Source organism: Palaemon carinicauda, chromosome 7, assembly GCF_036898095.1.
Source record: "Palaemon carinicauda isolate YSFRI2023 chromosome 7, ASM3689809v2, whole genome shotgun sequence".
Classification (NCBI taxonomy): Eukaryota; Metazoa; Arthropoda; class Malacostraca; order Decapoda; family Palaemonidae; genus Palaemon; species Palaemon carinicauda.
The window spans coordinates 9,167,251-9,194,617 of NC_090731.1; the positions used below are offsets into that span (position 1 = coordinate 9,167,251).

A 27,367-nucleotide genomic window follows, 5' to 3' on the forward strand; every position below is an offset into this window, starting at 1 on the left:
ACATGGTGGTGGTGCTCAGCAGCAACATTGCCTTTTAACATCCTACCAGAAAGGACGCATTACGCAAGTTTAAATGCTTTGATAAGTTTCAGTGAGGTTACCGGCATCAAGCAATAATACTGAAAACTACAGGTCAAACGGTGTTCCAAGTTAGTAAAAAACGAAACGGTTCTGAGCAAACGGTACTGGTCAAGAGAATTTTGTTCTTCCTTCATGAATACCTTAAATTGGTTGAGAGACCATTAACATCCCTTCTTTTCACTCTCTCCCTGACCAAATATCAGTTTTTGTAAACATTTTCTTCTTTTTAAAAACAAAAGAGGTGATTAGACTAAACGACACAAGATCTCATTTTTTAACGTAACGATCCCCCAAATTATACGTATATTATTCTTTCTTGTAAACGTGGACTTTCAAAGACATTTTTAAATAATGATACTACTAACACCAAACTATCTTAAATTGCAAATCAACTTACAAATAATTTTCGTATCAAAATTACCGTTTTCCACATAGCTTGCTTGGTCACGTCATCAGCTCGTAAAATATTCAAATCTAAGTACGCACAATCTCTAATTATCATTTCCTCTATCATCAGATTTTTTAAACATTCATTTTGAAACCTCAAGCTTTTTATCATTCAACCGTTTCTAAAAGGTGAATTTCATAGATACTTTTTGTGTATGCTCTAATATAATATCGTGTTAATTCCGGAATAAAGGTCTATTTGAAAATAAGCTAAATTCCTTCTATAATCAAGATACAAAAATTCCTATCCCAGGGTTCACATACGTCCATAGTGAAAAATTTAACGAGCAAAATATCAAGTTTACAAATAGATAAAACATTAACTAAAGGCAATATTCCTGCTGTAACATCTCTCATCAGTACATTTGCAATGTGAAACTCAAGTCTCTTTCTCGCTCTTCTGGATCTTGGTAAACACGTCAATTAAATAGGCCTACTCCTAAACCTAATTCATAATGAATTAATTCTGGCATTCCTTGTTGCCAAAATTGGTACAGTTTATCATCTAACAGCTGTTGACTAAAAAAAAATGATTAACAGACATCCATAATTTATTTCTTAGTTATCTTCCCTTTCAGTAACCTCAGCCAACAGTCTTTTAAATACAAGTGTATATATAGATATATATATTTTTTAAACTACAGAAAGCTAGTCATTTATCCAATGCTGTGCACACCAAGCAAGGGAAGGAAAATAAGATACAGTATACAACATATCACTAAGCACGGCATACTTGACGGAGAAATACTAAAAACAATCCCTTAAGTAGAGGCTTAAATAGAATGATGAACATACACCAAGCTCGGCTTAATGATATATAGCACCGACATCCTACAGATCAATCATTGCAATACCTTAACCTTTGCCATAGACGAGCATTGTGTGTATAAAGTGTACCTTACTTTCTTCCCAAATGACAAACCATTTAAAAAATCATGCCAAGGAACACCGTACATGGCACAATCAGCACAAAATTATTTCAGTTTTGCAGGTGTTGCCCTAAAATGACTAGCATATATAATGAATTTTGATAAAAGGTTGAACTGATGGGCACTGCCATACGGTAGATATATCGGGTGATTGCAAGTTAATTTCCATCGATTAAGTTATATATATCAGGAGATGGCTGACTTCTCACCAATAATCAAATAAACTTGAGTATTGATGTATCTTCAATAATGGTAACTATACAACACATAAGTACAAAGCCATAATACTTGTCTATCCAGAAACACAATTAACTGAACTGTATCACTGTAAATGAGAGACACTATATATAGTTAAACAAGTGAATAGTAACAAGATTCTTAAACGTGAAATCTTCCAGTGAAAGCTCCTCCATTTCGAATTACCATGCAATCACAGAATATATGCCAACCCACTAACTTTAGGGAACGGCTAAAATTTCTCATCTAGCGAATTGCAAGTCTTAACAAACTTCCTTGGATACCTTAGGCATTGGTGTGAAGCCATATTTCAACAATTCCCTTCATCATTGAAAGGGAAGCAGGAAAGGGGAATGATTGTAATGATGTCTCTTCGTGGAAAAAAAAAATCATCTCTTTTATCTCATGCTTTAAATAATGCAACCCTTGGAACGCATACTTTTCCTAAGGGGAAGTTGGGAGAAAGATATTAAATAACAGGCGTAAGATCAAAATACCCATACAAGAATTCTTCTTACAACAGTAGCACAGTAATTAAGACAGCATTTACAATGAAAATTTAAAACAAAAACCTGTAACATTAACACACTTCAATATATGAGACTTGAAAAAGATTGATTTTAAACCTCAATACATCAAAGATTGAAATACCTCTGAAAACTATTGCAAACTAAATTTTGTCCAAACAATCTTTCAATCTATTCTTTGAAATACTTTTTTTCAAAACAAAATCCTGTAATATTCAATTCACAGATTCATTCATAAAGTGCAATAAAGAAATTTCTCCTATATTCTGCATAAAAAGAACATTACAGTATAACCATTAAAATAAGGGGTCGGGTAATATGTATGGCATTTCATTGTCGCAGTAAATAACTTGATAAATTATTCTATCTTTCAACAGTTAGTTTTTATGTTATAATCAATCATATATTAACCCAATTTTCTTTTTAACAAACTTCCAAATTTGTAAATAATTAAACCTACAGATAAAACTATTAATGGAAAGACCTTTATACACTTTTTGGAAGGAAATCTTACCACATCACACTCCAGATTACTGATAAAAGCCGATTAAATTTTAAAGAAATTCACCCAATTAAGCTGTGTTACTGTACAGAAGACTTGTATGGGTGGAAAAAAGCCTCAACCTTTTAGAACTAGACTTGGAAAGCAAAATCAATTTGATTTTGTGAACTATTCATACATCTTATAAAATGGTGAAAAGAGCTGCATGAAGACTTTAGGGAATAGTTAAACCATGATGCACAGTATGTTCATGAGTAATGCATGTATGTCAAAACTTAAAAATAAACCGATAGAGAAAAAAACAATATGATAGGCCAAACAATGAACCATGCATCAAGCTTCTTAATTAATTATGGGAAATCTTACACATGGATTATATAAGTGGAACCATGCTTATTCACATGTAGCACTGAGTATTTTCTCAGCTTCAAGAGAAAACGTACATAAAGGAAAAGGAGCAGACGTTACATCATGGCATTTTAAGACTGGTCACTTCAGTACTTTTGTTTCCATCTATAGAACAGAGGCAGACTGTAACCCATAAACATTAATACAATATGCTGTTTACAGGTTCTTAAATGGTGCAAAATCATCAAGCCTAAAAAAATCCTGCAAGCAAAATGTTTTTCTTACCCCGAATCATTGTCATCAATAATGTTAAGTGGTTAAAAATTCAAAAGTTCCATTGAACGCAACACTACTGAAGACAACTTTCAAACAACTTTACCTAACTGCTATAAAACAGATGGGAGTAAAGAATGACCTACTTCATTGTTAATTCTCAACACTACTGCATCTGTTCTATACTGGAAATTAAGAAAATGCAGATGATAAATATCTAGCTATGTGGTATTGGATTTATAAATTCCATTTATTCCTTCAGTAGGCTTCAAAATTACAGTACTTGTAAAAAGGGGTTAGCAATGAATGTTTTCACTAACAGTAATGATAGTAATGCCTATTTGGTACACTTCCCTAACAAAGAAAAGGGCTTAAGTAACTCCACTGAAGTAGGAATCTCTCAAATATGTTGGTAAAAGAGAGAACACTAGTAAAAATTAAATCATAATAAATTTAATGGCCCCGCCCAATTTGAATTTCCATCATACACCAACAAAATTGCTAGTGTCCCTTTTTGGATATTCCTACTTTGGAATTGCATATTGATCTAACAAAATCATTTACTTGATTTCTGTATTGAAAGATCTTCATATGCAACTACTGTATGAGTACTATGCGATGTCATGCACTATATCTATGCAGTGTACTAAAGACAGATGTCTTTCCCCTTATTTCTAGATAAACATTAGAAGGGACTGCATTCAAAATGTTTGTCATCTGTTCTTTTCATACACATTAATGACCGCTACAATATTTTTTCGTTAGCTCAGAAGTACACTGTATGCTGGATACCCAGCACTATATGCAATGGCAACAGTACACAAAATGTATAACTCAAAACCAGATTGCAAAACTAGAACTACAGTATTTTTTATTTGTCATGAAAACATGCATTATAATGAGGAACCAATAGTTGAATTTTCAAACAGTTGTGAATGCACAAATAAATAAATGAAATAAAGAGAAAGTATACTGGAGCATGCATACAGCAAGTTGACGACAAACAGCAGATTTGATATGACTTCTTATGGTTGTGTCCAATAAGGTCTACAGCATAACAGTATCTATACCACGGTGTGTGATTTGGTTTCAAGCCCACAATTCCCATATGGGACTCTGAACCCCAACGTTTTGGGACTTTCAATGCCCCAATACCTTAGGAAAGCAACACAGATTTTGCAGAGGCTGTAGACTCAAAATAAAATAAAAAAAAAAACATTAATCTCGACAAAACCTGAATTGTTATCCAGATTTCAGGGCAGGATAAATCTTCCTCCCAACCATTCCATTAGTTTGACAGGTGCTGGCTAGATGTTACATGTTGAAGACTCCAATAGAAGTAGTAGTAGTAATAGTAGTAGTAGTAGCAGAGTAGTAGCAGTAGTAGTAGGTGAAATTTTGTATCAATATCAAGTAATTACCCAATTATTCACTGTCAAATCTGTATAGTGTCTAAATATCAATTTCTGAAAAATCACAGTAAAATTGCACAGCCTCTCTCTTAGGTCAAGTTTCATGAAGCTTTGATATTGATTCAAAAAGAACCGAGTCACAATACGGTATGATCTTTATGAAGTTTGGGAACTAAAATTCCTTTCTGGTACTTGGGTCCATAACTGACGAAGTCACCCTACAGTTATGACTTTTTATCTCTACGGCCACCCTTATCGGCATTACTCCCTCCTCTGTGGTTTCTCTGGTCGGGTTGTTGTGGGGGCCGAGAGTAATCTCCCCTGCCTCCTCCTCCGCCACCACCCCCACCACTGCTGGCGTTGCCACCGCCACCACCACCACCACCACCACCACCTCCTACTCCTCCTCCACCTCGTCCATCATGACCTCTACCCTCATGACCCACCCCACTTCTCCCCGGCCCACCTCGTTTCTCTGCATTGGTAATGTAATCACTTAAAGTATTACCAGTTCCCGAACGGTCGTTACTGTAGCGGTCACTTCCTCTGCCTCCACCTCGGCCTCGACCTCGAGGACCTCCTCTTCCCCTTCCTCGGCCTCCAGTTTCAACATCACTATTATAACCCCTGAAAGTAAACAAAAATAATTAAGTACTGGATGCTATTCATTTTCTGTACATCTAGAACTAGAGAACACACACTGTAAAGCTCTTAAATGAGACAAAAAAAAAAAATTGACTCCGTGTGTCACTGACTGTACAATAGCATTAAGAGTACTGCAATCCTATTAAAAATGGGTTAAACAATAGTGGTTAAGCTATTGTACACAGTTACAGTTATAAAATAAAAAATATATTATTGAGCAATATTGAACATGATCATACTACTGTACTTTAGATATTCCTACAAATTTACAGGTCCTTTCATCAGCAACTTATCACTTGCTGACGACAACTGATCAAAACCCTTGACATGGTAATTGTATATCATGCTTCTTGATACGTTAATGGATCCACAAGTGTAATCCTACCTTGTCCACTGGTTGCAAGAGACCAGTTTGGATTTTCACCCTATAAAGCCACTTACATGTTCCCTATACTGTACATGTAATGAACATAATAAAGTACTTAAATACACTATCATTCTATTTATATATATATATATATATATATAAAAAAAAAAAAAAAAAAAAAAAAAAAAAAAAAAAAAAATACTGTATCTATATTAAAAACAGTCATTACAGTACAGCAAAGCACTTCCTGTAAAAAAAGATGGGTGGATGGATGGTGTGAAGAAAGCTCTGGGTGATAGGAGGATAGATGTGAGAGAGGCAAGAGAGCGTACTAGAAATAGGAATGAATGGCGAGCGATTGTGACGCAGTTCCGGTAGGCCCTGCTGCTTCCTCCGGTGCCTTAGATGACCGCGGAGGTAGCAGCAGTAGGGGATTCAGCATTATGAAGCTTCATCTGTGGTGGAATTGTGGGAGGTTGGGCTGTGGCACCCTAGCAGTACCAGCTGAACTCGGCTGAGTCCCTGGTTAGGCTGGAGGAACGTAGAGTAGTCCCCTTTTTGTTTTGTTTCTTTGTTGATGTCGGCTACCCCCCAAAAATTGGGGGAAGTGCCTTGGTATATGGATGGGGAAAAAAAGACCCTAGGTCGAGTATGAACGCATTTTCTTTTTGTAATTACTGTAATACTTAATGATAAGCGACGTAATGTCAGAACTGGCATATGCTACACCAACATTAGGAGGGATATTACTATAAACAAAACCAGTATGCAGTACAAATTTTGAACCAGATCACAAAACAAAAGCACTCGCCAAACAAAACTTTTAAGCAGTTTTTTTTTAAATGAACAAGCAGTCAGCTGCCATTTCAAACTTGGTATCCTAGTTGCCCTTAAGCACGAAAGTGAACTAGGGAAAAAAATGTCTCTGAACACGTGGTGCAGTGGTGTATAATAAATGAAGCAAAACTTTTTATCAGAAGCTAAGCATTCAAACTGGCATAAAATCCATCCCAAATTAGAGAAATGGGTACTCTTTGCCCAAGTTTTTAATAAGTAAAAATACTGAAAATAGATATAAAGATCAGGATAGTCAACTTTGAAACTATTGTACAATATGTATCAAAGGTTTAAATTTACACTACAAATTAAGAAATATTTAAATGGAACAGTAGAAATCTACTACGCTCCTCAGTAAATATGCATAGAATATTCTACCAAATATCTTAGTCACTCAAGGCCATTTTATTGAACAAATTCATTAAAAAAAATTTATGCTTTTAAAGAAAGGTGACAACTTGGATTTAACTAATTTTTTTCAAGTATGATAAAGAGAATAGGAACAGAATTTATTCTTTAGACTATTATAATTATCACAATACTGTACTAAGATCTAGAACATGTGAGCTGCTCAGCCCCCAAAAAATTTCAATTTATAATCTTTCCATCCATACACTTTCCCATACGGCACCCACCGAGTGCAAGAACATTGCAGTTTTGCAAGATTAAACGGCGATTTGGGGTTCATTACCCCATTTTAAAGTTTAACCCTTTTACCCCCAGGCTATTTGGAAATTTCCAACCCTTAACCCCCAGGGGGTTATTTTTTTCCTAGCACATTTTGCAGTATATTTTTTTTAAATTGCTCTAACAGCCTTAATTTTTGTCATAGAGAGGTCATGTTGGTCTCATTCTCTTGGAAAATGCCTGAATTTTCTAAAACGATTATCAAAAATATGAAAAAAAAAAAAATTTTATAGCATTTTTTTGCAAGGACGTACCGGTACGTCCATGGGGGTAAAGGGATGGCTTTTGTGAAACATACCAGTACGTCCTTTGGGGGTAAAAGGGTTAATCTCAAACGTTTTCCGCTGACACTTCTCTCCTGACAGAGTATTTCATTCTTAAAAGCTTTTTTTCAAAAGCTTGTCAGATCTGGATTTGAATTTTATTATAATTACATTATTCTACAGGATTAATCAGGTATGTTATGCCTCTTTCCTTCATGCTGTGTTTTATATTAAGCACAATTGCAAATAGTCCATTTCTTTTAGCGAGGCATATTTGCACAGACTCGCAGCGGTGCCCTTTTACTTCGGAAACGTTTCCTGATAGCTGATTGGTTGGACAAGATAATTCTAACCAATCAGCGATCAGGAAACTTTTCAGAGCTAAAAGAGCACCGCTGCGTGTCTCTGCAAATCTGCCTCGCTAAAAAAAATGGACTATAGTTTTGAACTGCACTCTCTATGTATGCAGAATAAGGGAGGTGGTTTTAATTCCCCCTCTTGTTCAAATGAACTGATGAAAAAATTATTCTTTAACCCTTTTACCCTCGGGGTATTTGGAAATTTCCAACCCTTAACCCCCAAGGGGTTATTTTTTTCCCAGCACATTTTGCAGTATATTTTTTTTAAATTGCTCTAACAGCCTTAATTTTTGTCATAGAGAGGTCAGGTTGGTCTCATTCTCTTGGAAAATGCCTGAATTTTTTCAAAAAATCATCAAAAAATATGAAAAACAAATTTTTATAGCATTTTTTTGCAAGGACGTACCGGTACGTCCATGGGGGTAAAGGGATGGCTTTTGTGAAACGTACCAGTACGTCCTTTGAGGGTAAAAGGGTTAAAATGATTATTTTACAAATAAAGTAAAGACTAGCATCGGCAACAGTACAGTGTAATATATGGATCTGTACTTCCTTCAATCATGATGGTAGGCCTGGGTTTTGCGTACCTGCTATCAACCTTCAGGTAAGCCATATATATCAAATAATAGTTCTTTTTTGCACACTGCACTCAAGATAATTATAAAATTGCAGTCTCTTTGCATGAAAAGTGAAGTTCGAGCAAGTTCTTTTGGCTTAACTTTCTTTCCTAATAATGGCCAAATGGCCCGTCCGTGTATAGCTGGAAGGGATATACTTTACTGTACAGACTGGTAGGAGCACTAATACTGTACATAAAAAAGGTTCTTTTAAAATAAAATAGGATAAACATATCTAGTACAGCAGTGACATGGAAAATAAAAGCTACGATACAAACAAAAGCAGCGATAGGAAAACATATAAGAAGCTAGACTGGAATGCTATAATCATGGGGAAGAAACAGGCCAGAAACTATTATCAAGAGGGTAATTCGGCTAAACTACAGTACTACTATTGTTGTTACTACGGAATAACCTACCAACTTCTAAAGAACTGTTATGCAATAAGCGAAGATTGGGATTTTGCGCACGGCTTAACATTAACCCTTTTACCACCAAGCTATTTGGAAATTTCCAACCCTTAACCCCTAGAGGGTTATTTTTTTCCCCAGCACATTCTGCAGTATATATTTTTTTAAATTGCTCTAACAGCCTTAATTTTTGTCAGAGAGAGGTCAGATTTGTCTCATTCCCTTGGAAAATGCCTGAATTTTCTCAAAAAATTATCAAAAATATGAAAAAAAAAAAAAAAATTTATAGCATTTTTTTGCAAGGACGTACCGGTACGTCCAAGGGGGTAAAGGGTTAAAAAACCGTGTATAGTATTAGTATGAAACATTTAAGTTATATGCAAGTATTCCTATTCAATTGGTCCTTTTCCCATATGTCTATGACAAGTTTAGATTTTACAAAGGATCTTTACTGACAATAAACTACCCCAAACTATCAGTCTTCTAGAATGGACAGAACAACGACAAAGCTTTAGCGACCACGAAGGAACGAGGGTGACAATAATGCTCAGCAAGGTTTTGCAATCTTATACAATAGTCTCAAATGCTCCTTGTGATGTAATAATTTTCTTCTATGTTGGGAAAAAGCTAAAGAAGGACTTAAAAAAATTTACAGCACTTTGGGTTTAGCTAAACTTCAGTTACTATTAGTACAGTTAGTGGCGCAACATAAAAATGCTCTACTTACATTACAATACCACCTTTGGGTTTAGCTAAACTTCAGTTACTATTAGTACAGTTAGTGGCGCAACATAAAAATGCTCTACTTACATTACAATACCACCTAGATTTTTTTATGAAGGGAAAATTTAGATTTTACAAAGGATCTTTACTGACAATAAATAATAATACCACCTTTGGGTTTAGCTAAACTTCAGTTACTATTAGTACAGTTAGTGGCGCAACATAAAAATGCTCTACTTACAATACCACCTAGATTTTTTTTATGAAGGGAAAATTCACAAAAAAATTCCTTGTCAAATACATGGGAGTCAACAATACCAAGAACAATTTCGCAAGATTATAGTACTTTGCAGTGACCCGTTCAACGTATAAAAATACATAAAAAAAAGACTACTACCCCATGCACACACTGATTTTACCAAATGCATCCAATAAGTTTACTCACCCATACAATCTAACCTCTCACACTGCATGAGAGAAAAATTTACTAGGGGGAAAAATATGCTCCGTAATGAAAAGCCAAAAAGCAAATAACTTGCAACAAAGCCAAGGAAGTTTGGGGATTCAGTGGATGGTTAATGCCCTAAAAATTTATAATCATAACCAAAGAAAGAATAGTTAAGTGTAACATCCCATACCTTTGAAGTTTCAAACCTCTATTATACTCTGTAATCTAAACTTATTTCACAAGTACATCACAACTGTAATTTCCCATTCTTAGCATTACTTTACAGAAGGCTACAACAATCTAAACAATACAAAGAAGTTTCTTCAACAATCCTTTCCAAACATGCTTAACAACTTAGTCCTGGAACATTAATAATTAACCCTCAATTTCCTCTTCCCACTAAGGACAGTTTATCTATAAATTGCTTGAGTCAGTCCAGCATTCATCTTGTGTATGTATTTTATTTGAAAGATGTAAAATATCCTTGTCATTTGAAGAGCTTCCATAAATAGTAAATTACCATGAAATAAAATCTCTATATTATAGAACTCGTCATAACTCCGACCAACGCCATTGTTACGATCCCTTTGCTGTGTTACCTTTTTAGACAAAGATTAGATATTATGTGGAAAAACTGTTCACAAGGGTTATCTCAATTAGTGTAGGAAATATTATAGGATCCATTGTTACTATCTAGATTAAGCTATTTATAAAATGGGCAGTCCCTAAAATCATCTTAGTGAAAGGGTTACTGTATTACCATTACATTTAACTAAACCACAAACTTGTAAGGTGGAATAACTTTACAAAAAGTTAATATTTAAAGAGGCAATAAGAACTTTCCAACTTGCATGGATCCGAGAAGAGAAAGTGTGCTATAATAAACATAATAATAAACTTTTAGACAGTTACTCTTGTAACTAGAATAGCGAGATCAAAGTATCAAAAATTAAAGCAATACAATGGGTAAGCTTCCTTCACATCTAGTTCTTTGGTAAAAAAAACACAAGTCCAACTAAATCTTTCTTTCACTAACTGATCCTTCCTAAGAAAAGAAATAAGGCAATGCCAAACAGGTATTAAAAATTCACAAAGATAATGGAATAATACTGGGTCAGTTTTTAAGTGATGGTTGGTATGCAAGTGGACAACAGTAACAAAGAAAAATAAATAGGAAAAAAACACACGCACACAAGAGGGGCATGCTAAATCCTTTTCCGTGAATCATAAACTAACTTTCAAAAATTGCATTTTAGACCAAGATAAAAAAATTTTCCACAAAATAAATTCGACAAATAATAAAGTTTACGCCTGTCCCAAACAACCACGTACACCTTGGATATTGCATCATAGTTGAGAGTACACTGGACTTGGTTTGGATACGAGAGGTGGAGTTATTACACATTAGTCAACACGCTACGGCAATATTTAAATGAAATCACAAAAGCCCAATAAAATCAAAACCAACATCTCTATGCTTTCACTAATAAGTTTAACCAAAAACATGATAGAGCTTAAAAGAAAACTCATTTCACAAGTCTCTCACCTTCAACTATTTACGCAAATTATATGGACCCAAAAGCCATGACGGGTATGCTTGGCCCATTCTGATGCTTATCTTGCTAACATTCACCATCCTCTCGATGGAAATTAACTCAAAAGTATGACTTTTATTTCCAATTATTTGCAGTTAGATCATTATCTTCAGCTTCAAATTATAAGAAAAAAAAAAAACATATCCTGCAATAATTAGCAAAACTATTACAGAGCTATATTCCCAACTATAAAAAAGGGATTTTGACGAAGGAAAAATCTATTTCTGGGGAGAGACCTGTGACGCCCGGTGAAAAGGGTCCTTCTTTACACTTTTCTAATATAAATCTTCCAAATATACTACATAAAGATAAAAGCATGGAATGCAGAGGTTACAACCCTCACGCGAACACCTTGTTGGTGTCGTGTATTTAACAAGGGCGTGTGTAAACCACTATTCACAGGCTGTCTTCGCTGGAATTCACTTTTACACCGCAATTTTTCTTTTATTAAGACAAAATCCTGATTTGAATAAAGCAAAATCTGCAGGATCAATATCAGGCTACTTCTATCAGAGAGAAAAATGGTGTGAATAAATAGCCCTTCATGAAAGGGAATTCACCATATCAACTAAGATTGGAGGAAAAATATATCAAAAGGTGTCGCAACTTTCATAATTAAAAGTGTTGAGAGATAAATGGGCAAAATTATTGTATAAAAAAGTTATGCTGTTTACAGACTATAAAGATAGTTATGCTATTTGCAGACTATAAAGAGAGTAAGTCGCACAGAATAAAAAATATATTTCATCATCTTTAAATAAATAGAGAAAGAACTTAGAAATAATAAAAAAAAAAATAAGACAGGCAGGTCAACACTAGCAAAACATTCTCTAATTGCTTAATTATTCTCCAAATATTTTTCACGACATATATCATATTAAAATTATATTTTCAGAATGAAGAATTTTGAGAGTTGTACCCAGTCTCATCTTGCTACATACTTATTAATTTTTCTAAGTAAATTGAATAAAATTAAAATTTAACCAATCATGCACGTTCAATAACTGCTTAGGACGAGGATAACATTATTCTATAATTCATCTAACCCTCAAAAACTTGCTCTTGGTCTGCTCTCATATTACTGTATAAATAGTAGACCATCAATCAAAATTTTATAAAGATAACTCAAAGTATGAATAATATTCTTGAATACTTCAAAAACGCTAAACTGTCACATAAGGTAAAGAAATATGCACTGCTCAATCATTAGCATCTTTTGACATGGAAAATATGGTACACTGTATGAAACTTTAAATTTTAAATGTCATTCTTGATTGCAAATTTACTCTTGAGAGATAAAGCCTATTTCAATCATCATCATCATCATCAAAAAAAAAAAATTAAATAAAAAAAAAAAAAAAAAAAAACCAGAGGAGGAGCAAATAGTGAGAAAGTTCAAGATTTTTTTGTAGTCGATCTGTCCTGAGAAAATAATTATCAAGGTCTTTGTGCAAGTTGCATATGATTTCTCATAATTCTGACCATTATTTGCGTCCAGATCTTTCCAAATTGTACCAATACAAACCCAGTAATAGATATGCATTTCATTAACAACAGTCATACCTTGCTACAGAGTATTCTAGAAGTTTTATTACCTCCACCAAGGAGGTATTAAAATAGAGTTGGTTGGTTTATTAGTTTATTTATTTGTCAAAATGTATCCGTCCATGAATGGACAGGAATACGTCAAAACTACAACAGATTTTGACAAAATTTTCACCACAGATAGATCTTAGGTCATGAACGACCCAATTAATTTATGGAGATGATCCGGACTAAGATCACGATTCTAGATCTGGATTTGCATTTTATGACATCTTGAATCGGCATATGAAAAGGGTGATGCACTGTCCGTAGAATTTAGTCAAACATTACAGTAGAATTTAGTCAAATGTTACAGTAAATTCATCCACGGTCAGCATATGAAAAAAATATTTCATCTATAGACTTGAGTAAAATGTTGGCAATTTCATTAGCAGAGGTCTAAAATCTGATTGCTCTTGTTCCTACTATTACCAGGTAAGGGCCCGCCCAGACCAAGCGCGGCTAGCGGGGAGGTTAGCGGCAAGAGGCTCCAGCTGATAATTGAAACCTTAGGTATCCTATGTAGGTGGCCAGATAGGAGTCGCGGGCTCCTATCTGGCCACCTACATAAGATACCTAAGGTTTCAATTATCAGCTGGAACCTCTTGTCGCTAACCTCCCCACTAGCCGCGCTTGGTCTGGCCGATCCCTTACAGAATGATCTTCCTAATCTGGCAATTGATTTGGTGGATTTTTCTAAACTTGTTGAAAGTAGAAACATCTAGTTTCATAGTTTATATTTGACGGATTTATTATAGCATTGTTACTGATATCGATATTTCGTTTTATTTCTCAAATATGTATAGTTTGTTGTTTCTCCATTTCCTTTCCAAACTTGGCCGCTTTCTTTGTTAGAGGACAAGAGGTTTTTCTTTGCTAGTAATAACAATGGCTTTAAAGGGCATGAAAACTTCTTTCCCTTCTCTACCTATCCTGTACTCCAATCAGGGCAAGGTCTTCATCCATCACATTCCCCAAGATTTCCTGGCATTTTATAGTTCTTTTACCACTAATTTTTCATTCATAATCAGACCTCTCCACTGTACTCCAGCTATTAATCATTACATCTTAGGATCACATCCTTATCAACATTTTCTTCTACTATTGTTAATCCTTTTACCCCCAAAAGGACGTACTGGTACGTTTCGCACAACCCATCCCTTTACCCCCATGGACGTACTGGTACGTCCTTGCAAAAAAATGCTATAATTTTTTTTTTTTTCATATTTTTGATAATTTTTTGAGAAAATTCAGGCATTTTTCAAGAGAATGAGACCAACCTGACCTCCCTATGACAAAAATTAAGACTGTTAGAGCAATTTAAAAAAAAATATACTGCAAAATGTGCTGGGAAAAAAATAACTCACTGGGGGTTAAGGGTTATTTTCCAAAGAGCCTGGGGGTAAAAGGGTTAATAATCTTGCTTTTCATGCTTACAGCAATAAATTCATTACCCATTAGTCTTTGCTCTCACTAAACTGTATTGAATTTTTTTAATGATGCAAATCTGCAACTCACTCGCAAGGATGCCCTTTTGGCTCTGAAAAGTTTCCTAATAGCTGCTTGGTTGGAATTACATTGTCCAAATAGCATCACTGTTTTCAAAGAATTACCAACTAATGTGAATTGAAACTTATTCTCTAACTTAGATATATAGTATGTTTTTCCAATAAAGAGATAAAGTATTTTGATGGTAAGTATAAATTTAAAAACACCTGACAAAGTCAACATTAGGAGCTTTTTTTCTTAGTGTACGCTGCATAATTTTGTAATTTTTCACAAATTAAAAAAAAAATGTGATAAATCACACAAAGCATAAGAAAAATGTGTTATTAACTTTCTTTGAATAACATAATTTACGTAATCCTTTAACACCCACCATAAGGTTAAATTTCAAGCACATTTTGCTATATATTTTTTTTTAAATTGCTCTAACAGGTTTAATTTTTGTCCTAGAGAGGTCAGGTTGGTCTCATTCTTTTGGAAAATGCCTGAAGTTTCTCATAAAATTATCAAAAATATGTAAAAATATGTAATCAACAGTGTTTTGCAAGAACGTACCGGTAAGTCCTTTGGGGGTAAAAGGGTTAATACATGGAATTAATAAAAATCGCTATTGCAGGGAGATCAAAAGAACATCCTACTCTCAAACACCAAGGCTGGGATGAAGGGTTCTCGCGGTACTTTTACTGTACACACTTCTCTGCGCATACATTAAATAAAAAATACTTTAATCCGAACACTCAGTAATAAAACTGCAGCTGTGTTCAAATTAAAAATGGATCTTAATAATTGATACTTTACTAACCGTAATCAACAAAAGATTTTAATGTTCATATATTAGTACTGCATTATGGAATAAAAACACACCGAGTATACAAACTAATTTGCATTGACTACGTTTGTTGGCTCTTCAAGACTATCATCTATCCTTTCCAAATCAGCTGATTAATATAAATTAATGAATAATTTTTTCCTTTTACTAACCGAGACAATTATTACTTGAACTATCATTATTATTTTACAATAAAAAAGTAGGTAGTTTTTAGTAAAAATACTTTTTATTCAATTTAATATCTATCAATTTTTATGGTGTATCAAAGTTTAGAGGGGTTTCATCCCTGTTCCCGATACACCAAATATCTTATAGTCTTTATATTTACAAAGTTTAGGAAATTATCGACTTCTTCCAATTCTTCCCAACTGAAAAAGTTATAATGTAATATATCAATCATAGGCTACTTAACATCATTTGTAACAATTACAGTAATTGCTTACTACTGTATCATAGTGGACGCGAGATTGTAAAGATTGGGAAAAAGCAATATGAAATCACGTGAGGGAGAGGGACTGTGGACGCTATCTTTATAGTAAGGAAGCTACAGGAAAAGAGGCTAGAGGGAAGCCAGAAGCACTTCTGTGCTTTTGTAGATCTAAAGAGAGTTTACATACATACATACATATACCAAAGGCACTTCCCCCAATTTTGGGGGGTAGCCGACAACAAGAAACAAAACAAAAAGGGGACCTCTACTCTCTACGTTCCTCCAGCCTAACCAGGGACTCAGCCGAGTTCAGCTGGTACTGCTAGGGTGCCACAGCCCAACCTCCCACATTTCCACCACAGATGAAGCTTCATACTGCTGAGTCCCCTACTGCTGCTACCTCCGCGAGTTTACAGTATGATAGAATACCAATGGAAATGATGTTTTGGTGCTTAAGAACGAATTAAATCAAGTCCTGAGTAAGTTAGTAAGAATGGTAGAGATGGTGTACAAAAGAATAATGAAAAAATAATAATAGCCCTTGGGGAAACAAACCTTAGAAGTTAGAGATAGATTACACCAAGGGTTAGCATTAAGCCTTTTTTTTATTTGCGCTCGTCATGGATGGGTTAAGTGAAGATATCAAAAATGGATAGCAGTCGAGTTAATGTATGCAGGTGATTTGGTGATTACCACTGAAAATAAGGAAGACTTACAGAGAAGGATTGTAAAGTAGCAGGAGTCTTTGGAGAGGGGTGGCTTGAGCGTAAATGTGAATAACACTGAAGTTATGAGGATTAGTAACGAAGGTAGCAACAGGATACCCATCCATGAAATTAGAGCCTAAGGTATAAAAACAGGTGTAAATTCATGTCTACCTTACTGCACCACTGTTTTACCCATTGCAGTGCTGTATAATTTACTGTTCTTAGATCCATGTCTGAACAGGTGGGCCCTAGTGGGCAGCTAAACTAGATGTGATTCATTGTTTGGATTGGCACCTTGCAGGGGCATCCCGCACCATTTGGGTAACCCCATTTCTGAAAGTTATCTCCTGTCCTTCAGGGGGATTCGGCACCATTTGGGTAACAGCTTTTCTGTACGCTATCCCGTCTTACAGGAGCATTCCGCACCATTCGGGTACCCCATTTCTGGATGTTATCCCCTGTCCCACAGGGGCATTCAGCACCATTTGGGTAACCCCAATTCTGGAAGTTATCCCCTATCCAACCAACTTTTGTTCTTCCTCCATTCAGGGTGACCAATTTCCTTCTGGTGAAGGACTATCCACAGGACAGGTCTTCCCTAGGGTTAAGAAAGGAATTGTTAGTGGTATGACACTTTCCATTTATGCAGTCTGTAATTTGATAGATTTGTGATCTCTAGTTCCTTCATGACCATGAAGCACTTCTGTGATTTCAGACGTCATCTTGTTTTGCGATGGTTGTATAAAGGGTGTCTAGGACCATATGCTCGTATGGTCATTTCTTTTCTGGCTATAGCATCTCGACAGATATCTGGTGGTACGATGCTGGCTAGTCTGTACAAAGCTAGTACGGGTGTTGCTCTCAGTGAACTGGTGAATAATTGGCAGGCTTTATTTGGCTAAATATCCACTGAGTTGCCATGGCTTGCTCTTTCCAGCACAGAAGCACAATATTCTGCAATGGAGCGCCTTACTGCTAAGACTGTTTGCTTCCAAGTATTTTGCATCAGCTCCCCACTTAGTGAATGTTATTTTGCTGAGGAGACTATTTCTGGTAGATCCTTTTTTCCCCACTTGGTTTTCAGTTTTATGTATGCCTAGGGATTGTTCAGATGGAATGAACATACCAGGATTTTCTTGGGGTTTGTCTTAAATGCCATTTTGTGTAAAAGTCTAAGATGATAATGCCTTTGACAGCCTTCCTTCATTGGTTTAAAGGATTGAGACTGTTACAATGCAAAGATCACAAGCATATATAAACCTCGGATGTCCTCGAGTTGTGGTAGGTCACTCGTGTAGATGTTGAATAATGATGGGGCTAGTATAACAACATTAACCCTTTTACCCCCAGGCTATTTGGAACTTTCCAACCCTTAACCACCAGGCATTTTTTTTTTTCAAACACATTTTGCAATATATATTTTCTAAATTGCTCTAACAGCCTTAATATTTGTCAGAGGTGTCAGGTTGGTCTCATTTTTTTGGAAAATGCCTGAAGTTTCATAAAGTTATCAAAAATATGCAAAAAAAAAAAAATGTAAACAGCATTTTTTTGCAAGGACGTACCAGTACGTCCATGGGGGTAAAGGGATGTGTTTTGTGAAACGTACCAGCACGTCTATTGGGGGTAAAAGGGTTAAGGTGGGAACTGACGTAAAATATTTAACCTACGTAAAGAGAGGTATGAATCTATTCAAGGACCTTTTGTTGTTCGCATTAATAATTGAATTTAGAGCAACAGCTTGTTTAGAGGCAACAAGGAGGTTGGGAATATGATTTGTTTTATGAATTAATGAACGCTTTCCTGGGAAGCATTACCAGTAGGCTTATTTTCCATCTATTCCCTCAATCTGTGAAAAATAAATGGGAAAACTATGAATAGTACACAATTTTACAAGTAACTGCATTCAATGGCATCATACAATAAGAATTATCGACACTTATGGGCAATTCCATTTGGATAGAACTCAGCAATAAGCTTTCTCAAAGACAGAAATGTAGATACTTCACTATTTTTATTCCAGCTGTTACCAAGTTGTGGAATGATCTTCCTAATCGGGTGGTTGAATCAGTAGAACTTCAAAAGTTCAAAGTTAGAGCAAATGCTTTTTAGTTGACCAGGCGGACATGAGTCTTTTTATAATTTATTTATGACATATTTGTTTTTGATGTTGTTAATAGTTTATATATGACATGTCTGTTTTGACGTTGTTACTTATTTTAGAATGATTTATTGTTAATTTGTTCTCTTCATTTATTGATTTCCTTATTTCCTTTCCTCACTGGGCTATTTTTCCCTGTTGGAGCCCTAGGCCTTATAGCATCTTGCTTTTCCAACTAGGGTTGTAGCTTGGATAGTAATAATGATGATAATAATAATAATAATATTTAACCTCTTCTGCTTCCTCCTCACCTAGATATTTGAATTTTTTTAATCTTATCAAATGAAATCAGCTAACCTAGACAGTTTATTTCCTCCCCTCTGCTCCTGTGCCAGGCTTGGGACTTTTTCCAGTGGTAGAGGTACGTTTCCCCATTAACAATGCTTTGGAAAATTTGAAATGAACTAGCAGCCGAGCCTATACTAGGCTGATCCCACTGTAAAATTTTAGAATAGTGGCTGAACCTACACTTGGCTGATCACTAATGGAAAATCGGAGACGAGCTAATGGTCAAGCATACACTAGGCTGGTCCCCAATGGAAAGTTATAGGCTGATCCCCAATGGAAAATTTGAGATGAGCTAGTGGCCGAAACTACACTAGGCTGGTCCCCAAGTGGCCAAAACTACACTAGGCTGGTCCCCAAGTGGCCAAAACTACACTAGGCTGGTCCCTAAAGGATAATTTGAGATGAGCTTGTGGCCGAGCTTATGCCAGGCTGGTCCCTCATGGAAAATTGTGGGCTGATGCCCCAAAAAAATATTTGAGGGGAGCTAGTGGCCAAGCCTATGCCAGGCTGGTCCCCAACGGAAAATTGTAGGCCAACATCAAACAGAAAATTGTATTCCGATCCCAAAAGAAAAATTTGAGATGAGCTATTGGCCGAAACTACACTAGGCTGGTCCCCTATGGTAAATTAGAGGTCGATTCCTTATGGAAAATTTGAGGTGAGCTATAGGCCAAATCTACACTAGGCTGGTCCCCAATGGAAAATTTGAGATGAGCTAGTGGCCAAGACTACTGTAACCTGGTCCGCAATGGAAAATTGTAGGCTGGTCCCCAAAATAAAATTTGAGATGAGATATTGGCCAAAACTACAATAGGCTGGTCACCAATGGAAAATTGTAGGCTGATCCCCAATGGAAAAATTAAGATGAACTATTGGCCGAGCCTACACTAATTGTAGGCTGGTCCCCAATGGAAAATTTGAGATGAGCTAGTGACTAAGCCTACTCTAACCTGGTCCCCAATGGAAAATTGTAGGCTGATCCCCAAAGGAAAATTTAATTTGAACTATTTGCCAAAACTACACTAGGCTGGTCCCCAATTGAAAATTGTATGCTGATCCACAAAAGAAAATTTGAGAAGAGCTAGTGGCAGAGCCTACACTAACCTGGTCCTATTGAAAAATTGTAGGCTGATCCTTAAAGGAAATTTTGAGATGAGAAATTGGCCAAAATTACACTAAGCTGGTCCCTACTGGAAAATTTTAGATGAGGAACTGGCCGAAACTACTGGTCCACAATAGAAAATTTGAGATGAGCTAGGGGCCGAACCTCCTCTAACCCCGTCCCCCTTGGAAAATTGTGGGCTCATCCCAAAAGGAAAATTTGAGATGGCCTAGGGGCCGAACCTCCTCTAACCCGGTCCCCCTTGGAAAATTGTGGGCTCATCCCAAAAGGAAAATTTGAGATGGCCTAAGGGCCGAACCTCCTCTAACCCGGTCCCCCTTGGAAATTTGTGGGCTCATCCCAAAAGGAAAATTTGAGATGGCCTAGGGGCCGAACCTCCTCTACCCCGGTCCCCCTTGGAAAATTGTGGGCTCATCCCAAAAGGAAAATTTGAGATGACCTAGGGGCCGAACCTCCTCTACCCCGGTCCCCCTTGGAAAATTGTGGGCTCATCCCAAAAGGAAAATTTGAGATGACCTAGGGGCCGAACCTCCTCTACCCCGGTCCCCCTTGGAAAATTGTGGGCTCATCCCAAAAGGAAAATTTGAGATGACCTAGGGGCCGAACCTCCTCTAACCCGGTCCCCCTTGGAAAATTGTGGGCTCATCCCAAAAGGAAAATTTGAGATGACCTAGGGGCCGAACCTCCTCTAACCCGGTCCCCCTTGGAAAATTGTGGGCTCATCCCAAAAGGAAAATTTGAGATGGCCTAGGGGCCGAACCTCCTCTAACCCGGTCCCCCTTGGAAAATTGTGGGCTCATCCCAAAAGGAAAATTTGAGATGGCCTAAGGGCCGAACCTCCTCTAACCCGGTCCCCCTTGGAAATTTGTGGGCTCATCCCAAAAGGAAAATTTGAGATGGCCTAGGGGCCGAACCTCCTCTACCCCGGTCCCCCTTGGAAAATTGTGGGCTCATCCCAAAAGGAAAATTTGAGATGACCTAGGGGCCGAACCTCCTCTACCCCGGTCCCCCTTGGAAAATTGTGGGCTCATCCCAAAAGGAAAATTTGAGATGACCTAGGGGCCGAACCTCCTCTACCCCGGTCCCCCTTGGAAAATTGTGGGCTCATCCCAAAAGGAAAATTTGAGATGACCTAGGGGCCGAACCTCCTCTAACCCGGTCCCCCTTGGAAAATTGTGGGCTCATCCCAAAAGGAAAATTTGAGATGACCTAGGGGCCGAACCTCCTCTAACCCGGTCCCCCTTGGAAAATTGTGGGCTCATCCCAAAAGGAAAATTTGAGATGACCTAGTGGTCAAATCTACACTAGGCTGATCCCAATTTAAAATCTGAGATGAGCATTTGGCCTAGACTACATTAGACTGATACCTAATGGAAAATTTGAGATGAGTTAGTGGACGAGCCTACACTAGGCCGATTCCCAATAGAAAATTTGACACAAGTTAGTGGCCGAGCCTACACTAGGCTGATCCCCAATGGAAAATTTGAGGAGAGTTAGTGGCCAAAACTACACTAGGCTGATTTCCAATGGAAAATTTGAGACATACTAGTGGCCAAATCTACACTAGACTGATCCCAATGGAAAATTTGAGAAGAGTTAGTGGCCAAATCTACACTAGGCAGATTCCCAATGGAAAATTTGAGATGAGCTAGTGGCTAAACCTACATTAAGCTGATCCCCAATGCCCCTCAAAACTATTTTTAAATCTTAGTTTCACCAAACTAAAAGTTTTTTTAAGACTAATTCTAAAAACACATTTAAAGGAAACCATACAATATAGTAAATTATCAATAAAAGCAAATTAAGGTTGCTCAATGTCACTTACATCAGCAGGAGGAAGGATATTTGGATCCAAACTGGTTTTCTATTTCAGAATTACAGTACTGTAAGAGGTCATAAAGGTTGCTCAATGTCACTTACATCAGCAGGAGGAAGGATATTTGGATCCAAACTGGTTTTCTATTTCAGAATTACAGTACTGTAAGAGGTCATAAAGAGCTGACTGGATAAATGAAATCAGAAGACTGCAACAGAAGGACCTGAAGTAAATTGAGAGAGTGCGGCTCAAGAAGCTACCGACTCAACAGAACACTAACTGGAGTTTGAGGAGTTAGCCTAGGATTCTAAGATTGCTGCCTTTGCCCAAGGGCTTGTTGGCCTATACAGTTTGAACAAATAAAGAATAATCATTACAACGATCATGAAGCTCGTTACTATCAACTCAAGCAAGTTTGGTAATATCCAGTGTGGCATCAGCAACCTAACTTTCACAAAGAACCACTAGCAAAGCCTTTTTGGGTTTTCTCTCAATTGAAAGACAATTCCCTTTATATTGACATGAACATTTACGTCAACAGCTCTAACCAAACAGAGGGAATTGCATTCTTTACAGGTTATTCAAATCACATTTTGGGCCCAAGCACAAAAGGAATGAGGATGATTATTGCCCAGCAACAGATACCTTGAATAACCCTCACAAAACAGAGATACCAGAAGACTACCCCTTAAACTTAATAACAAGGGCAACCAAGAGATTTCAGACCTCCGCCAATGAATACTGCCATTTTACTCGTCTACGGACAAAACTTCTTTTTTTCATATGCTGACCGTGGGTGATTCTACTGTAACGTTTAATCAGTCTACGGCTAGCGTATCCCCCTTTTCATATGCTGACTGTAGATGACGAAATATCAAATGTTGATTTAGAATCGTGATCTGGATCTAGATCATCTCAAATTTAACAGGGCCATCCATGACCTACGATCTGACTGTGGTGAAAATTTTGACAAAATCCACAGAGTAGTTTTGAAGTAATCCTATCCTCATCTAACACGAAGACAAATAAATAAACAAACCAACTTGATTTTATAACGTCCTTGGTGGACGGAGGTAATAATGTTTGAAAACTCGGAAGAGAAGCTTGGTTGACTAATGACAGTTTGGATAGGTATGTGAGAGAAGGAAGTTGAGAGTTAATATGGTTAAGAGTAACGTTATGAGATGCACGAGAAGGGAGGGTGGTGTGAGGTAGAATGTCATGTTGAATGAAGTAACTTGAGGAAGTAGATCCATTTAAGTACTTGGGGTCTGTTGTTGCAGCAAATGGTGGAGTGGAAGCAAATGAATGTCTGAGTGAATGAAGGATGCAAAGTGTTGGGGGCAGTGAAGGGAGTGGTAAAGAATAGAGCATTAGGCATGAATGTAAATAGAGTTCTGTATAAGAAAGTGATTGTACCAACTATGATGTATGGATCTTAGTTGCCTGAAATGATAGTGACGGAGAGACAGAAATTGAATGCGTTTGAGATGAAGTGTTTGAGGAGTATGGCTAGTGTTATCTCAATTAGATACAAAGTAGTGAGGGTGAGAACGGATGTGAGAAATGATTTAGCAGCTAGCTTGAGTGGATATGAAGGTGTTGATCTGGTTTGGTGAAGTTAAAAGAATGGAAAATGGCTGTCTGCTAAAGAAGGAAATGAATGCAAGAGTTGATGGGAGAAGTATAAGAGGAAGGCCAAGGTTTGGGTGGATGAATGGAGTGAAGAAAGCTCTGGGTGTTATGAGGAGAGAGGCAAGAGGTGTGCTAGAAATAGGAATGAATGGCGAGCAATTGTGATGCAGTTCTGGTAGGCCCTGCTGCTTCCTCTGGCGCCTTGGTGACCACAGAGGTAGCAGCAGTAGGGGATTCAGTGTATGAAATTTTATCTGTCGTGGATAACAGGGGAGGGTGGGGTGTGGCTCCCTTGCTGAATCCCTCGTCGGGCTGGGAGGAGCGTAGAGAGGAAAGATCCCCTTTTATTCATTTGTTTGATGTCAGCTAACCCCCAAAATAAGGGGAAGTGCCTTGGTAAATATAGATAAAACCAAAATCAGAATCTTGAGCAGGGGTATAGTTGTGACTAACACAACTGACGAAAAGACAGGAAGACAAAGGGATATGATCTATCCACATGGTAGTATTACCATACACTATCATATGCTGCCAATATTTCACTATAGTAGCATGGTAATTGCAAAGGTAGAAATATCACAAATTCTAGGTAATTTGTATTTTTCCAAACATACTTACTGAGAACTACTTTCTTAGGAGATACCTGGAATCTCCTCTCATCCGACCAGAGTTTTGTGTAGTTTACCCTACTTCCGTTTTCTGTGAGGACTACCCCAGGCGGAAGGATACGTGCCCTGAGGCCAATCACGGGTCAGGCAGCATGCTAGCTTGGGTCTCGACCCTCAGTAAGTTCTTGGATGCTTAACTACTTAAGGGTCAGTAAGGCACTCAGGGAAGGAAGGGAGGGCCATTAGACGAAAGTAGTTCTCGGTAAGTATGTTAGGAAAAATACAAATTACTTAGAATTTGTGATTTGTTCCAACACGGAGAATTACCTCGAACTACTTTCTTAGGAAACTTACACTTTAGGAGGTGGGAGTGTCTTCCTGACCTCCAGACCCAACTAAGCAGGATGGCAGGGAACCTAGATAGGAGACGAGGTTCAAAGTCGGTCAGAAAACGAAACCGTAGGGAAAACTACACAAAGAGCTCATGTTAGTCTAAGTAACTCACCCTTAAAATATTCCTCGATGCGGTGTCCTATGACGATGTTGTGAACTGATGTCTTGTGCAGGCTCTACCTGAATTATCTCCGGGGGAAGGAAAAAGGGAAAGGAAGGACAAGGGGGATAGGTAAACGAACCTGTGTCTCTTGGTCTTGCTACCCACAATTGTACCTGAGGCTACTCCGTTAAATCGCCTGGAGCGTGGAGACGACTGTTCCTATCGAGAACCTGTCTAAAGATTTCCTCGAACATTCCTTGAGGTAGTGATTGTGAAGGTCGACTGGTTCGACCAGGTGCCTGCTCTAAGGATCTGAGCCACTGCCATGTTCTTCTCGAAGGCTATGGAGGTACTTAGACCCCTAATGTCATGGGGCCTGGGGGTACCTGGCAGGGGAAGACCCGCACTGCTATAGGCCCTGATAATCACCTGCCTTAGCCAAAAGGAGATGGTATTATATGAAACCTGCTTCTTCACTGTGTCCGTGGAGACGAAGAGGTTCTTGATACCAGGGTGGAGACTAGCCGTCCTTTCCAGGTATTTCCTTACGGCTCTGACAGGACACAACTTCAAATCCTCCGGATTACCTGACCGAGGAATTGCTGGAATTGTGAAGCCCTCGAACTTGGGATCCCAGACAGCTGGATTCTGGGTCTTAGCCACAAACGATGGGACGAACTTGAAGGAGACCTCACGCCAACCCTTCGAGTGTGAGACTTCGTAGGAAAAACCGTGGATTTTCCCCACCCTCTTTACTGATGCCAAGGCTAACAAAAAGACAGTCTTGAGGGTGAGATCCCTGTCCACTATGTCCTTCAAGGGTTCGAACGGAGGTTCACTTAACATCTTCAGAACTCTTGCCACATCCCACTGCGGTACCCTGGAGGCTTGAGGGGGACATGCTTGTTTGAAACTTCTGATTAGCATAGAGATATGTCTTGAGGAACCCAGATCAATGCCCTTCAGGAGGAAAACCTGGCCTAAGGCTGCACGGACTCCCTTGATGGCCGGTATTGACATGCCAACCACGTCTCTGAGGTGTACGAGGAAGTCTGCAATGTCCGGGATAGAAGCCCTTAGTGGCTCAATATTTCTGGAGGAACACCATTTCGTAAAAGTGGTCCATTTTGCCTGGTAGACCGCTGCCGCACAACGCATCAGATAACGCGACATTCTTTCCTCTGTTCCTGCCGAATACCCCTCCTTCCTTAGGAGACGCTCGATAACCTCCACGCGTGAAGGCGGAGAGGTCGAGGATTGTCGTGGAACCTTTGGAAGTGGGGCTGACTGAGAATGTCTGGTCTGTCTAGCAGCGACCACGGGGGAAGGCACGCTAACTCTTTTCGATCCACGAACCACTCCCTCACTGGCCACCAGGGCGCTACCAAAGTCATCCTTAGGTTGTGAGCTGTCCTTACTCTGTTGAGCACTTGCCTGATCAACGTGAAGGGAGGAAAAGCGTACACGTCGAGATTGTCCCACCTGTGTTGGAAGGCGTCCTCCCATGCCGCCTTTGGGTCCGGGACAGGAGAACTGAATACGTGGAGTTGTGCGTTCAACCTTGTCGCGAAAAGATCCATTACTGGCGAACCCCACTTCTGGATGATGAGCCTGGCTACTTTTGGGTGCAGAGACCACTCGGTTCCCACCACTTGGCCAATCCTGCTGAGTCCGTCTGCCAGGACATTTCTTTTTCCTGGAATGAACCTCGCTGTGATCCCAATTTGTTCTGACTCGGCCCAATCCAGGATTTCCAACGTGAGATCGCACAACTCCTTCCATTTCAGTCCTCCCTGTTTCTTTAAGTATGCTACTACTGTGGCGTTGTCGCACATCAACGCCACTGTGTTTCCCCGTAGAAGACTGACGAACTGTAGGCACGCTTTCCGAACAGCTCTCATCTCTAGGATGTTGATGTGTTGAGCTTTTTCTTCCTCCGTCCAAACACCTCTTGCTGACTTCCCGAGAAGGTGTGCGCCACATCCTTCCTTGGAGGCGTTTGTGAAGAGGAGCATTTCGGGAGGCTCGTCTGCGAATGGCCTCCCCTTGAGGATGTTCGTCCGATCTTGCCACCACTCCAGGGGTTCTCTCGTCTCTGGAAGAACGGGAACTACCTTGTGGGGGGAGTCTACTTGGTTCCAGAGTCCCTTCAAGTTCCACTGGATACTCCTGAGTCTGAGTCTCCCTTGGGGAACCAGTTTCTCCAAAGATACTAGGTGACCTATTAACATCGCTTTCCTGGGATGTCCTGATAAGAAAGGGCGGAGGACCTGGTCCAGCTTGTTCAACCTCTCCTAAGAGGGAAAGGCTCTCACTAGTAGGGAGTCCAGAACCATCCCCAAGTCAGTCATCCTGGTGGAGGGAGACAGGTGAGACTTCTCCAGGTTGACGGTGATGCCCAGAACTTTGCAGAACTGTAGTAGCTCCATGCCTTGTTCCTTCAAAACTTCCTTTGAGGATGAAAGGAGCAACCAGTC

At 38.4% G+C, this 27,367-nt stretch overlaps 1 protein-coding gene across 2 annotated transcripts in view; it reads right to left on the reverse strand.

Annotated features, from left to right (window-relative positions):
• The window catches only part of Fmr1 (synaptic functional regulator FMR1), a 114,963-nt gene that overhangs the window by 31,677 nt on the left and 55,919 nt on the right, over positions 1-27,367 (reverse strand). For both annotated transcript variants that reach the window (XM_068376526.1, XM_068376525.1), the window contains one exon: positions 5,265-5,383. In XM_068376526.1, coding sequence (XP_068232627.1) covers positions 5,265-5,383 — 119 coding nt within the window. The remainder of the gene's footprint in view (positions 1-5,264; positions 5,384-27,367) is intronic.